The sequence below is a fragment of the Gallinula chloropus genome (assembly GCF_964237585.1).
Source record: "Gallinula chloropus genome assembly, chromosome: Z".
NCBI classification, from domain to species: domain Eukaryota; kingdom Metazoa; phylum Chordata; class Aves; order Gruiformes; family Rallidae; genus Gallinula; species Gallinula chloropus.
In genome coordinates, this window is record NC_140089.1 from 51910708 (window position 1) to 51925116 (window position 14409).

The window sequence follows — 14409 nt, forward strand, 5'->3', positions numbered from 1 at the left end:
GGGCACTGAAGGAAAGGCACAGAGGCAGAGTCTGCCCACAGTGATGGAGGGTGGCTCCTTTGTGTTAGCTGGATATCCAGACAGGGAAACAACCAGACTACTGAAGACTCCTGTCCTCTTCCTCCTCTGTCAGAGGTGGACAGCTGCCAGCAGTCTACAGGGCAGCTAAGATAATACCAATCCATACCCTGTGGTGACCTTTCAGGGAAATGGAAGCTGGTCAAAGGAAGCTCTGTGTTCTTTTTTAATGTGTGCCCTGAGGCTCTAGCCCTAGTGATGTAGTGGCCACATCAGTAGGCAGAATGCTGGCTGTTGTCAAGATTTTTTTGGCCCAGGATGGGTGCCTTCTGGCCATCAGGGAGGCATGGAATGGACAGCCTTGGTGTAAGGTTGGGAAAGCCCCAGACAGGGAGGCAGGGACTCCCCGCGGCAACAGAGGGTGGCTGCTTCAATTGGTGGTTCTCCTGCCTCCAACAGCTGCAGGGACACGAGCAGACCACAGCACATCTCCTCCTACACCACTCAAAGGAGTGTTGCAACTTTATGGAAGAATGTTGATGCAAGGAAAAAGAAACACATCCTGTAACTCTATACTTTATCTTGTATCCTAGGGTAGATAGAGGTCCTAGAGGAAGCTGGAAGGTCCCTATAGCTGTGGACAAAAGGAGCTCTGCAACACCAGCCTTATTTGTGTGAAACTTATCACAGAATTGAAAGAATTTGTAAATTTTCTGATTTATTAATCTATTGGTTGGTTATTCTTGTTTGTGCAACCTAATTCAAGCAAAATTTGCCATTGATTAAGCTTCCTAATACTGTTTCCAGATCATGTTTCAATCAACTACTGACTTACACAGTTCTATATATATTCCCAGTGCATTATTTCTCAAGGACTGTGAAGCTAATTTCTAATTAATCTTAACGTTTCTCTGAGGACAGAACACTTAGCAAAAAATTCATTTGTTTTGCATGTCAATTAGAGAGCTCCAAGCAGCAATTCTGCTACCAAATAGGTTTCTGAGATTTTTTTTTTTTAACCTTTTGTGGAAGTTTTCAGGTTCAGAAATTCTACTACTACTTGCCAATCATTACAATAAATCCATTTTATGAATCTCACATTATGCAAAAATGTGAACAGCCTGGCAACACTGCACATATTCAAGAACAGAATTTTTCTTACAAAAATGTGAAGTTTTATTTCATATCTTCATCTCTGAACAGCATGGGTATTATAATTAGGCTAATTTAATCTGTTATCTAAGGAAATGTAAGTTGATATAAATATTTTCATAAAAGTTAACATATGGAATATACTGACAGAGCTGTGCTGTTCTAATAGAACTATGTTGCATCTGGCCTATAAAAGTTTAATAAATTAATTCAAGAAAGCATTTGCACAAAAGACTGGAAAATTCCTTCTCAAAGTTTCTTTTGAACACCAGTTAGCTGCTTGAGCACATGGGCATTTGTACACCTCAAAAATAAGCCAAGAAATCAGCACACTGCTTCTAGTCCTATGCATGCACTGTCCCCAACCATCCTTGTTTCAAAGATATGTTGTGGAATGTTTGAGATGTAGTTACTCCAAAACTCTTACTGAGTCTCTCAATTCAAGGCCAGAAACAAACTGTTTAGTAATTATGTGATCAAAATAATGTTATTTTTCCCACTGACCAGCTTCAGGCAATAAGCAGAACATTTAATGATGCTGAGATCTACAGTATAGCTGCAGGACGACAGACATATTACTTGCTGAATAGAATTAAACTACATGAACACAGAACTGAAACCGTCAAGTCTATCCACATCAATTTGGAAAAAATGAATGCATTTGAGGTTCATGTTTATTTTTGGAAGATGTCTAGACAAGAAACATACAGAAAGCTTTCCCACTGTGAAACCTACATGGCTGATAAAAGAGCAGCCTAGATAAAACATTAGTTAAGCAAGACATTTCTGTCTCCTTTACACTTACAAAATCACGATGGCAAGCACACAGACTACATGCACCCTGCCTACTTCCTTGGGAGAACCACTTTGTTTAACCTAACCACAACCTACAAGATCAGTTATGCTTCCTGAGACATATTCTATTGCCAAATATTTTGTGTGTTTTCATTGAATCCAGAGAGTAAAGGGAAAAAAGCAGAACATGTTCCAACAAAGGCATGGTAAATGAACAGATCTTCCAAAACACAGCAGGAGACAACCACCAAATTAATACTAATGGATACCGAATTATTCTAAACAACAAAAGTTATAAAAGGCTGACTGAGGCTTTTTTAAAATGCATTTCTAGTTTTGTATTTAACTGAAAATAATCTTGGCTTGGATTGCCAGTATTTAACTCATGTGAAGTAATCAAGAGGTCAAAAAGATTTATTTCTTACCCAAATGTCTTGTTTTTCACCAATTGGAAAATTTGAATACAAGTCTATCATTTCTGGTGTCCTGTACATTGGCGTCGTATTCCTGGCGATCTGCAGAAGACAGAGTTTCTTGAAACAAACTTGAATAAGCAGTAATTACATTCAACCAAGAACACATCTCTCCACATAGAACACACATCCTTGTAACTTGAAAAGTTAATTTCAGAAATACTTGTCAAGGCAGAAGCCATCAATTGAATCCTGCAGAGGTAACAGCTTTGATAGAAGACTGGATAACAACAACATGGCAATATTCAAGAGGCCTTCCAAACTGCAAACCACATAAAACAACTGCTTCGTGTAAGGCTAACAGGACTATGGGCATAAACACAGAAATCAACAATAAACCAAGAAACAAATCTGTGCATTACTCCCAAATGAGCTAAGAACAAACACTTTGCAGAAAACACACTACACGCTTAACACTGTCCCCGTGGTCCCAGAGGTACTGCAATACTGCCTATTCAAATTCTGCTGAGCAGACCTCCTGCTCCTCACATATCATTCAACTAAAAACCACACACAAAAAGGTGGGACTCAATTTCAGCATAAGCAATTCCTCACTTCCTGTTAAGTGTAAGTAGTAATCCTAAAAGAAGGTCTTGTAATCATTTCTACTTTAGCGCTGAACTGCAGAATGGACACTGCTCAAGCTGAAGCAGTGTTTGTATGTGCAGCTACAGAACACACAATATAACTGCAGACAGTGTCTGAACTCCGTCAACAACAATAAAAAAACCAAAGCTTCACAAACAATGCTACAACTACAAAAAATCCCCAACTGTCCTAGAAGTCCCACAAATCTGTACCAGTTTAGGAGCAGTATCAACAATAGATTTACTTAACTGTTCAGACTAGTAACATTAAAACAGTCTCACCTCCTCTTCAACCACTGCTCTCTTCTGTGCAGACCAGTTGTAGTCAGGATAGTAAGCTATAGTTGTAGCACTACCGAAGTCACAAAGTTTAATCGTCCCCTGGTTGCTAATAAGCAAGTTTTCCACCTTCAAAAAGAGATAGAATAAATTAAAAGACATCTTTTTCTTCTGCACACTAACACACATACATTTAAACATCAACTCACTTGTGCATAAGGTTTCAGACAGGACTGTAGCTGTATATGGTAGCAATACAGCAAATTTTTAAGAGGAAGCACTAAAGCCACTATAAGCATGAAATAAACCCCAGGAAACAAATTATTTCATCAGTGCCCAAGCAGCCAGTTTTTCAAAGGACCACCTGCAGAAGCAGCATCTTGGAATCCAAATGTTTTTACACATAAAACTGAACACTGCAAGCTTAATTGTAGTGGAATGGAGGTTACAACTGCTGTAGAGATAAAACAGGAATGTAATAGTAGAGAAATCCACTGCCATGTTTTCAGTTTTTGCTAAACAGTCAAGGACGTCTCAGCTTCTCATACTGTCCCACCAATGAGAAGGTAGGGGTCCCCAAAGAATCTGGGAGGCTCACGACAGCTGATCCAAACTGGCCAAAAGGCTATTCCATGCCATATGATGCCATGCTGCATGTAGAACAGAGTTGTCCCAGGTGGCAGGGCAAGCTTATGAACCACAAGAGCAACAACTTTAGGTGCTGAGAAATTGTGCTGTTCATCACTTGTTTTGTAGATTTCATTATAATAATTATTTTCCTTTTCTGTCCTAGTAAACAGTCTTCACCTCATAGCACAATTTTTCCTTTTTTTAAAACTTTTTGATTCCATAGAAGGAAGCAAGAGTCAGGGACTGAGCAAACAGATGTTTGTTTTGCTGCCAGCCAGGTTAAACCACAGCAGCTCTGTTAATGCTGTGGTTAGAGTATCAATCTCAATGAGCAAGCTGAGGTTCTTTCTGTTGGCTAACTGCTGCTGTTCTCCATGCACAATATGAAGGGTGAGCATTCAACATCAAATTAAATTTCTACACTAAAAGTTTTCACAGTAAGATCAAGCTTCTCTGTACATACATTCATTCTTGTACTTTGGTAAAGGTTGCTAATAACATACAACATTCCAGCTGACTAAGATTTCAACAGGCTCTGTACCCTGGGCTAGGCAGACTAGCAATGCATTGCCCACCAAATCCTTATCAAATTCAGATAATTAAAATAGCAGAAGAGCACTGATATTTTACAAATAATTCTAACTAGCTTTAGTTTTTGCAACTCTAGCTGGATTCCTACAGTGCTGTACACACACTGCAAATGTGAACTTCATCCAAAGAGATTCAGGAACAAAGAATGCCCTATAAAGACAGGCAAGAGAAGGAAACTACACAAGGACAAACAGCCATCACTATGAAGGTCATTTTAAGCTGCACTGTAGAAATTCATGAATCCTAACACTTCCACTCAAAATAATTGAGTAAAACCCCTCCTCCAACTAACTACACCCCTCCCCAAAAGCTACACTAGCATCTTGGGTATCGTGTGAGGTTGGTTTAAAGTTCAGGTCAGCAGCATAAAAAAAAAATCCTAAATCAAAGTTCAGCCTTTTAGAAAGGGAAGCACAGTTAAGTGTTCCCTGTTTGGCTGATGATGTTGCTCTGCAACCCCTGTAACATGAAGCAAAATGTCTGCCTCTTCCCAGACTTTTTTTCTCTCCTGGGAACTTGTTATACTGCAAGAAACAACAGACCTTGAATTACAGCATTAGCTCAAATTCTGCAATCAAGCAATGTAAGAAATTACGTATTTGCTTGTATATAGATTTTTCACACATTTTTCACAAAAGAGATGAACTTTTTCTTCAAGTTTCTCTAAGGTCTGGTATATAGAAATTTCTGTGAAGAGTAAGAAAAATAACACCAAGAAAATTCTACCCCAACGTGGTTAAAATTTCTTTGACATGACCTAGAAGCCTGCTCACTGGCACCGAGGGAAAAAAGAACACTCCATAATCATAACTTTTTTAGTTTAAGATGCTATACTAGCACTTTCTACAGCATAACTCTATAGTACCTTGGTAAAGGCTAAAACAAGCGAAAAATAAAGAATCAAAATCTATTATGAATTATACCTAACATTTTAAAATTCAAGTTAAAAACAAGCCCTAAAATGTAATGCAAGTTAAGTTCTAAACCAGTTTATTACATACTCTCAGTGACAATGTAAGCTTTCACAGAGAATCCAAAATTACCTTGTGGTCTCCATCAAAACTCTACCTCATCTATTTATAAAACCTGCTCATCCTAAAACTGCAACTCACAAGTCATTAACTGGTTATTTTATCAAATGCAAACTGTTCAAAGACTAGCTTAATCTGCAAACCATGAAACACTACTGTCCTGTCAGCTTGTTCAGACAGAGAATAAGTAGTACTAACACCCTAAGCACAAGGAAAGTATCTTATTGGAGAGATGCAAGTATTTCAGCAACGACCTTCCCCGACATCAACAGCCTTGGCAAGGCAACATATGTGAACACTAATGCTCAAGCATCCACTGTATTTGATCAATAGCTTTATCACTGATTCATCCTGAAAGGCTTGTTTGCTGTTTAAAAATTTAGCTTTTAAACATTGTAACGCACCTTTAAATCTCTATGGATAATAGGTGGCTTCTGTTTATGCATATGTTGCACTGCTCTGCAGGTCTGATAAAAAATCTTCAGTACTGTGTCACAGGAGATAGGTCCTTTGGATTCGACTTTCTTTAAGAATTCCACCACCTGTCCTGTAGATCAGAGAACTTCATATCAACGCACACAAAACACCACAAAATCTGAAAGCCTGGCATGGACAAATGCTGTCCTCATCAAGGAAGGTTTACAGTCTTGGGTGGCAATATGAGATGGACTAGACTAAAAGAATTCAATGATTATTCCATATTTAAGATGAGATTAAACTTCAGTCTCAAAGAACGTAATTAGCCTATAGATGATGAGGTTGAACTGTAGCTTCAACTGAACTCTGCTATCTTTAAGAGACTTTCAAAATGTTTAAGCTGTGAAGGAACCTACATAGAACAGCTGTCAGAAGCAGCATGCACTGCTAAGGAAAAAAAAAAAAGTAATGTTTACCTTTACACAGTTCTGTAAGCAGAAGAAACTCCCCCTGTCCTGTGTCTGATTCCTCTTTTCCTATAGATGCAGCAGAGCAAAACTGGACAATGTTGGGATGACCTGAAAGTTTTTTCTGGAGATAATGGGTTCAAGGAAGACAACTGCCAAATACATTGACACTATTGTTCAGACATCTGATTCAAAATGTTAGCTTAAAACCACATAGAGTATTAGAACTGCAAGTAAAATACTAAGCAGAACAGAGAAATACAGGCCTCTGCTGAAGAAAAACAGACTTTAAGAGAAGCCACTGAAGGTAGTAATAAAAAGTGAACATAAAAGATTAAAAAATCCTAGTTGATTAAGGCTCTGAGGAAACCAGACCTCATAACAGGCCTAGCTACTTCTTTTTGTCTCTTGATAGTGACTGCAAGGCATTAGCACAAGTACCAGAGACACCTTCTAATTAGCTACTTCTCTAGCTGGTTAATCAAGAAGGAATGGTTGTATCAACACCTGTCTTTCCAAAGCAAGTACCAAGCACATCGTTTTAATTTTAAGTTCAAAGCAAGTAACAGATCTAAAAGCCTGAGGAACTGATCTTCCCATAATCAGCAGTAATTCCTCACACTAAGTCATGTGTGAAGTTTCCAGTCCACAAATTCAAAGTATCATTTTTGAAGCATGTAAAGGGGAGTAAGACATATGTAATCACAACTCCTGACAGTAGTTGTTACACCGCATTATGCCTTTTAGAGTTGTGCTCAGTGTGCATCCCCTTGATCATATACCGAGACTTGTGCCTACAAGACAAAAGTGAGTTCACCAAATATGAAAAACAAAGACACTGTAAATATGTATCTCTTCACATCCTTTTAGTCAGACCTGCAGGAATCGTTTTACAGTTTTATCTTGGAAAATTAGCAAGAATTAATCCTCATTCATGTTGTGCATAAGTTTTAATAAGCATGAGCTGTGAAAAAACCATTCTCAAGGACACTGTTCTTTACTCTTGGCAAGATGTAATCAGATTAGCTAGAAAAATGTGTAGTGCTACGGTAGTCTCTTTGCAACTGTACTTCTAGGGAACTGTTTTTAGTGTCAGACTGTCAAACATTCCAGTAATCATAAAAAGAAATATTTGACCAGCTTAAAGATCAATTGTTTTGCCTGCCAACTCAAAATGAAGCTAAATACTCAGTGGTAACAAACAGCTTATCACAGCTACTCACTGACTCTTGAAACAAACTGAAGTTCTTGGAGCAGATGCTTGGAAATACTGAGTTTACTAAAGCCAAGGACTGAAAACATTTAGGTTACATTATATCATGCTAAGATCACAGATGACAAAAAGGATAGCAACAACACTAAGATCTGTTTCTTGTTTATGATGCATGTATTCTACTGAAATTCCTTATTTAAGTATTTCTTTTCAAAGCCCTATGTTTCCAAGACAGGAATTAAGAAACATTGAGAGTAAAAGCAAAGTTTTTTGTAGTCAAAAAGGCAAGGAAACCTGTGCAGGTGAGGCAATTATCAAGATCTAAGTAACATCTGAATAGTCAACAGGTCTAAGAAAGCCCAAATAAGAATGTCACTCTTTGCTAGACAAAGTACATAACAAAGCCTATCCTAGCTACAAAAGTTATTTGCACACATTAAATTCCTGCAATTTTTGATGCCAGATTTATAACAAACTATGAATTGAGGCCTTACGCAGAATGTCAGTCCTCTGAAGCAGTGTATGGAGTGGAAAGAACCAAATCTATACAGCAGATCTCTGTTTCTCAGAATGTTTTTTATATCAAGGAAATAAATCGAAACATTAAGATGTTCCAGAAAAGGATACCATAAAACAAACTTCCTGAATGATGGCTTTGTTCTTTTCTTCTTCATTAGACAACAATCGCTGTCAGAAAACAGAATAGTTAAGATACTTATCAAAACTTACAGAAAAACCACACACAGATTTTTGTTTGCCCAGAACACAAAAGCATAAGCTACAGTCAAAAAAATAAGAAACTGTGCTGGGGTAGTAAACAAAGTGGCTGATTGTACATTTCAGCGTACTGCCATAAATACAGCACCAGTTTTACAGCTATTTGTACTGCTCAAGTTCAGTGATTACTGAGCAGTTGTAACCTCTGACACTTGTAAAGTAACTACTCTGACAGCTTTCTGCTGTGTGAAACACTGAGGTCTCCTAGCTGCAGTACTGTCCACAAGACAAGGAAAGATAACACCTTCTGCCTCCAATCTTTAAGAATAACCTTCAACCCATCTTAACCAGAACTTCTCCAAATTACATAGTCCAACTTGGCAAATGGTACCCAAGTAATCAGCAGTAAAATCAAGCATCACTATTACTACTGCTTGGATTTGGAGTCAACATTTGACTAGAATTAACCTGAGCATCTACTGGAAATGTACCAGGTTTACTGAACAATAGAGTAACAGTTCACCTTTTATTTTTAAATGGGGCTACATCTAGATGACATTCTGAATACATAAACTGTATGGGTTTGGTCAGATGTTTTGTTACTGTAGGATTTGAATTGGAAAGGAACAACAGACCAAGTAATTACTGGTGGTGTAATGCCATCTTTTCTCTCCCACCACTCATCCTACCCTTTTCACTTTCTCGCCATGGCAGACATCTTCCTACCGATACAGCCACAGAACAGACTCACTCCCACAATTAAGCCATTTTGTGCTGAATGCAGGTGGCATGATTTTTCTTTTTACTTCACTTTATTGTCCTTTACATAATACTTCAGTTTTTCAGTTATTACATGACTATTGTAAGCCTCTGGGAAACAACAAGGTCCCTGAAAAGTGGCAGGCTGAGTACCAGGCTGATCAATGAGTCCAAGCATGAAATATTGTAGTTAATGCTGATGAAACTTACTCTGGAATTACACAGGTAGGATAAACAGTAGACTAAATCTACTTCTGTGTAATGGAAAATATCTTGTACACCACCTTAGGTTACTAGAAAAGATTCTTTATAAGCAGGCAACAAAATGCTTGGGGCAAGATCATGACTTTTTAGATCAAATGAAGACAAACAGCAGTAGTACCTACTAAAGCAATTCCCATCTCTGACACCTAAGTACAAAGCACAGGTCTTGACAGGAACACTTGTTCTAAGTACAGGCAGAGTGTGCTATAAACACCATTCTAATTCCAAATTACATAAAGAACTAACTGTCATGCTAAAGCAGCAAACAAAAAGACAGACCTTGTAAACATGCAGTGAATTCGTTTTACCTTTAAAGCATAGTCCTTGCCACTTCCAAGATCTTGAGCTTCATAGACAAAAGCAAAACCACCTACAAGAAGAACAAATACTAAGTCAGTTTTAACTTCAACATTGTTACATCATTTTTTTTAGTTTAACAGAGCTAATAAATTTAGAGGCTTTTCTGAATGCAAGAAGCGTACATATTTTCATTGGCTTGCAAAGAGTATGGGTAACTTCCTCACAAGAGCTAAAATATTCTCTTCCTTTATTTCATGCATGCCACAGTGACTTTGTTACTTCCCTGCATTTTGTTACTTATGAAGCATTTTCTTAATCTGGGTCCTTGTAAGGCCAAGATTCAGTGCACCCAGTATTACCTAAAGATTTAATTAAACTTGTTGCTCTTACACTGATACTCTTCCTATAAAAACAGTAGCAGCCAAGGGAGATAAAATGTAAAATATACACCTCCTCATACTTTTAGGAAAATTGGCATGCTTCAGGCTTCATATCAAAAGCAGAAAGCATTTTTAAGCACTGAAGGACATACTTCCAGTAACGGTTATGCTGTTACTAAATTGCAATTCACCAGTGTTCCATAGAACATTGTTTTCCTTCCAACTTCTTTTGTCAGAATAGGTATTTCAAACACTACCTATTAAGCTCAAGAACACCATGCAAATTTCTACAAAGTGAGATCCTGGTATCACTTTATTTGTTCTGGAACGTCATCCTCACCATCACACCAACAGTGTGGCTGCAGAATATCTCTAGGGGAGTAACAGGTTTTATAAGGACCCAGGAAAGTCACAAATTTAAATTATTTGTCTTTCCATTCCTTTAATATAATTCTGTTTTCACTGAACTACAAGGCAATCGTCTCTCTAGCAATGATGCAGAGAATAAGTACAGAGTATGTCAGTGAACAACAAAATTTTATTGATCAAGAAGGCTAAGTCAATAGGATAACCTAAGAATGAACCACCACAGACAAGAAACAAGTTGACAAGCCCTTTTTTTAAAAAAAAATGAAGGATCCACATTATACAGTTACATTGGTACCCAACGCCAGCTTTGAAGACAAGGACTATTAACAAAGGGCTCAAGGAAACACAGTATTTGCTTTTTGCAATTTAATTAAACAAGGCTTTCCAAGATGCACTCTCAAAAGTAGTACATGGCAACTGACCATCACAGTGCTCTCAACCCCTCCTGAACAGGGCTGCCAGCATGCCTTGTTACTTTGCCAGTAGCAGCCACAACATGAAGTTAATAAATGACTTGCTTCTCGATACTGTCTTTGCTTTCTGTATCAGAAGGGGAATTATACACAAAACCAGTACAACTAAGATCCCTGTTACAGGGAGAACAAGCACAAGAGTACATGTGGCATCACAGAAGAATTAAGGTTTCAGTGCAAACACTGAAGCTGGCAGTAAGTGAGGGCTGCACTTCAGTCCCACCAGGCTTTACTCATGCGTGCACTGTATTCATCCCTGTGCTGTGAGTCTGTAAATCCAGGCACAGCACTTCCTGCAAAGGAACCTCCCTTGGCTTTTCTCAAGCAACCAGCGCAGGCATTCCAAACAGGAACTGCAGTCAGCACTGTGGGCTCTGATGGGACAGAGGCTGGAGACAGAAAGAAGCCCACACTTAGCACCACACCAGAAGACACTTTGCTCCTTTCTGAATGAGAACATAAGCAAAAAAACCAACCCAACATAGTTCTGGACAGTGCTGATCAGCTACGAGTACTCTTTATGGATTCCACAGAACCGGTGAAACAAACAAAATAATCTGTTAGTCATCCTTCCACTGAAGCTAGGTGCTTCAATGTTTTTTGATTGCTTTTCCCAGCCAGCTCCCTACTCACATCCAGAGGCATGCCCCAGGTTCCACAGGCCACTGTCCCAGTGAGTTGTAAACCCCTACACCAGTATACAACAGCCACTATACCACAGAACAACTGTCTGTCTTAGACAGATCCCACAGACATTCCAGACAGTGAAAGTACTCATGGTCCTACAGAAGAAAGTCATTCATCTTGGTGATTATTTCTTTAACTTTGTTCTAACAACCCTGTAAGCTGCATCTTGTAAATACACACTTCAATTTATGAAATCAGGGGCTTTGGGTCAGCACAAATTTTTAGTATGCAAAAATGCTGCATTTAGTTTTCTGGAAGGCACCCAGTATCAAAATGGTACCTGAAGCAGCCCAGATTACAGAACAGTTACTCTGCAAGCTCAGCTCTTCTGGGTACACTGCCAAAGCTTCTACCAGGGCTGGATGTCACAAGTGTACCCCACATTTCAAGCATACACCTTGCTAGTATCTCTAAAAACATACCAGACCAACCTACATACAAGCACCCCAAAACACAGCTATGCTTCATTCAAATACATCAAATGCCTTTCTGGAAGTGATACAGATGAAGGTGACCATCCATCAAAACTAAAAGAAATCAATTCAATCTACCAGCATATATTAGACCCACCATGCTGATCCAAACTCTGAAAAAGGCTCCTAGAAGTACTGCTACCTTTCCAGCTACTTCAACTGTTCTGACAGAGCTTGTAGAAAAATGTCTCCATTATAAGAAATGTTTGCAATATTGACCAAGTTGCACACTATCATTAAGATTAATCTGGTTCACAATGTGTACATGAAGGAATTAGAGAAATTAGTCTATCCCATTAAAAGAGACTTAAATCTTTAAAAAATGTATTTTAAATTTTCACATAAGTGCTGATCATCATGCAGCATCACAGCTGCACTGAAATTTTCTGTCAGTTCACAAATAATCTCAAATTTCATGCATAAAACTCAACCGCATTTATGAAAACCACAAATTCCTTACTTGATGGAAAAGCCGGGCTTTTTAATACTCAGAATCGCAATCCTACAACCACCTCAGAAAAGATTCTGAAGTCTTAAGTACCTTCTGTTGCACCCAATCTCATTTCCAAGAAAAAAAAATCATTTCAGTCCTCTTAATTGTGAGCTAAGAGTCTAAGGAAGCATTATATCTAGCTTCATAACCACTTCAAAACTTATACTGGTTTTAAGTTTCAATACTCATTGAAAACCATAAATCTTAGTTTTTGACTAGTAGTACAAGTGAACATTGAGTAATGCAAAACATTTAAAAATGGTAAATTCTTATTATCAGTAGAAGTTAATAGGTGCTTTGTTTAGTTTGAAGTACAGCTACTTGACTTAAATGATGCATAACTGACCTTACCTGGAAATCCAGTGAAACCTGTATAGGAGGTATCTAAACTAAGGTCAAATTTAAAGCTGGACATAGTTGTGTATTAGCTAAATACTTGTTTTAATTACTACATTTTCCATAGCATGGATTAACAAAAAGAAAATAATGAAGAGAGTCTTCTTTAAGGCAATTTCAATAGCGGCATGGCTTACCAGAGTTCCTAGTAGTAGCTATGCAGTAGGATCTCACAGATGTACTAGTAGAGCAAGCCAAAGGGAGAAGCTTACAGCAATAGCTTGATAGTACACAAGATACACTTTTACTTCAGCAATTACACCTCAAAATCAAGTACTGAATGCTAAACAGTTAAGTTCACTAAGCTCGTCAGAACTTCAAACAAAAACACAGTGGTATCTAAACTGCTACTTCATTGCACCCAATTTATAGACAATTCACCTGCTATGGCTTCTCATCTTTTTTAAAACATCAGTTTTAAGTTTCTTATTCTGTCATTTCATTGTTTGCCCTGAAACTGTACCCAGTTCCATACACACTGCTCATTCCAGGTAGTGAGCAGTTCACTACTACTGCAGCACTACTGATACCAGTTCTAAATCTATGGTTTTCCTGGGATACCAAAGGAGGTACAGTAAACTGTGAAAATACTTTAATCTGCTACCTGTGAAAACAGTTGTTTCACAAAAACCAAAATTAATCCCTCTGGTCAGTTATTACAAGCAGTTTCATTAAGATTTGATGCTAGCTAATAGAGCTATTCTATTAGAACTATTTGTCATGGTTTTACCCCGGCTGAGAGCCGAGATCCAGGCAGCTGCCTGCTCTTTAAAGAAAAAGAGCAGGGGAAGGGGCAGCGGGGGGAGGCAAGGGAAGGGAAAAGGAAGGGGCAAATAACCCCAAAACCAAGAAACTAAAAGGCCCGTGGGTTGGGATAAGGATAGTTTACTAAAATAGCAGAAAGAGAAAATATAACAATGCCAACAGGACTTTAGAGCAAAAAATATATGAAGCTGGTGATACACAATGCAGTTTCTCACCAAACCCACAACTCAGGCTGTGCCACCCAGAGCCGTCCCGGAACCCAACCGTCCCCCAAAAACCATGTGTCCCGGAGCTGCCCCCTCCTCCTCCCATCAGCCCCCCCTTTATACTGAGCATGACATAATTGGCATGGAATACTCTTTGGCCCATTTGGGTCACCTGTCCTGGCTTCGCCCCTCCTTTCTCATGAACAGAGAAATATGACGAGCTGAGAAAGTCCTTGACTGTCTGACAGCAACTAAAAACATCAGGGTGTTACCAGCGCTGCTCCCATTTTAACACCCAAACACAGCATTCCATCCACTGCTACAAATGAAGTTAACTCCATCCTGACTGAAACCAGGACACTATTTTAACATAGAATCACAGTCTCACAGAAGTATAAATATACCCTGAACAGGGACAGCTTTACTGGCAGAAGTTCTCCTTTGCCATAATAAGTTTACTTCAGGCCCCCTGAC

General features: G+C 38.6%; 1 protein-coding gene across 1 annotated transcript in view; it reads right to left on the bottom strand.

Moving 5' to 3' along the window:
• Positions 1-14409, bottom strand: part of GAK (cyclin G associated kinase) — a gene marked incomplete at both ends in the record, with an annotated part of 61629 nt that overhangs the window by 39104 nt on the left and 8116 nt on the right. The window contains 6 exons of the mRNA XM_084278241.1: positions 2391-2480; positions 3308-3433; positions 5961-6103; positions 6450-6564; positions 8281-8340; positions 9702-9763. Of these exons, the coding sequence (XP_084134367.1) occupies positions 2391-2480; positions 3308-3433; positions 5961-6103; positions 6450-6564; positions 8281-8340; positions 9702-9763 (596 nt within the window). The remainder of the gene's footprint in view (positions 1-2390; positions 2481-3307; positions 3434-5960; positions 6104-6449; positions 6565-8280; positions 8341-9701; positions 9764-14409) is intronic.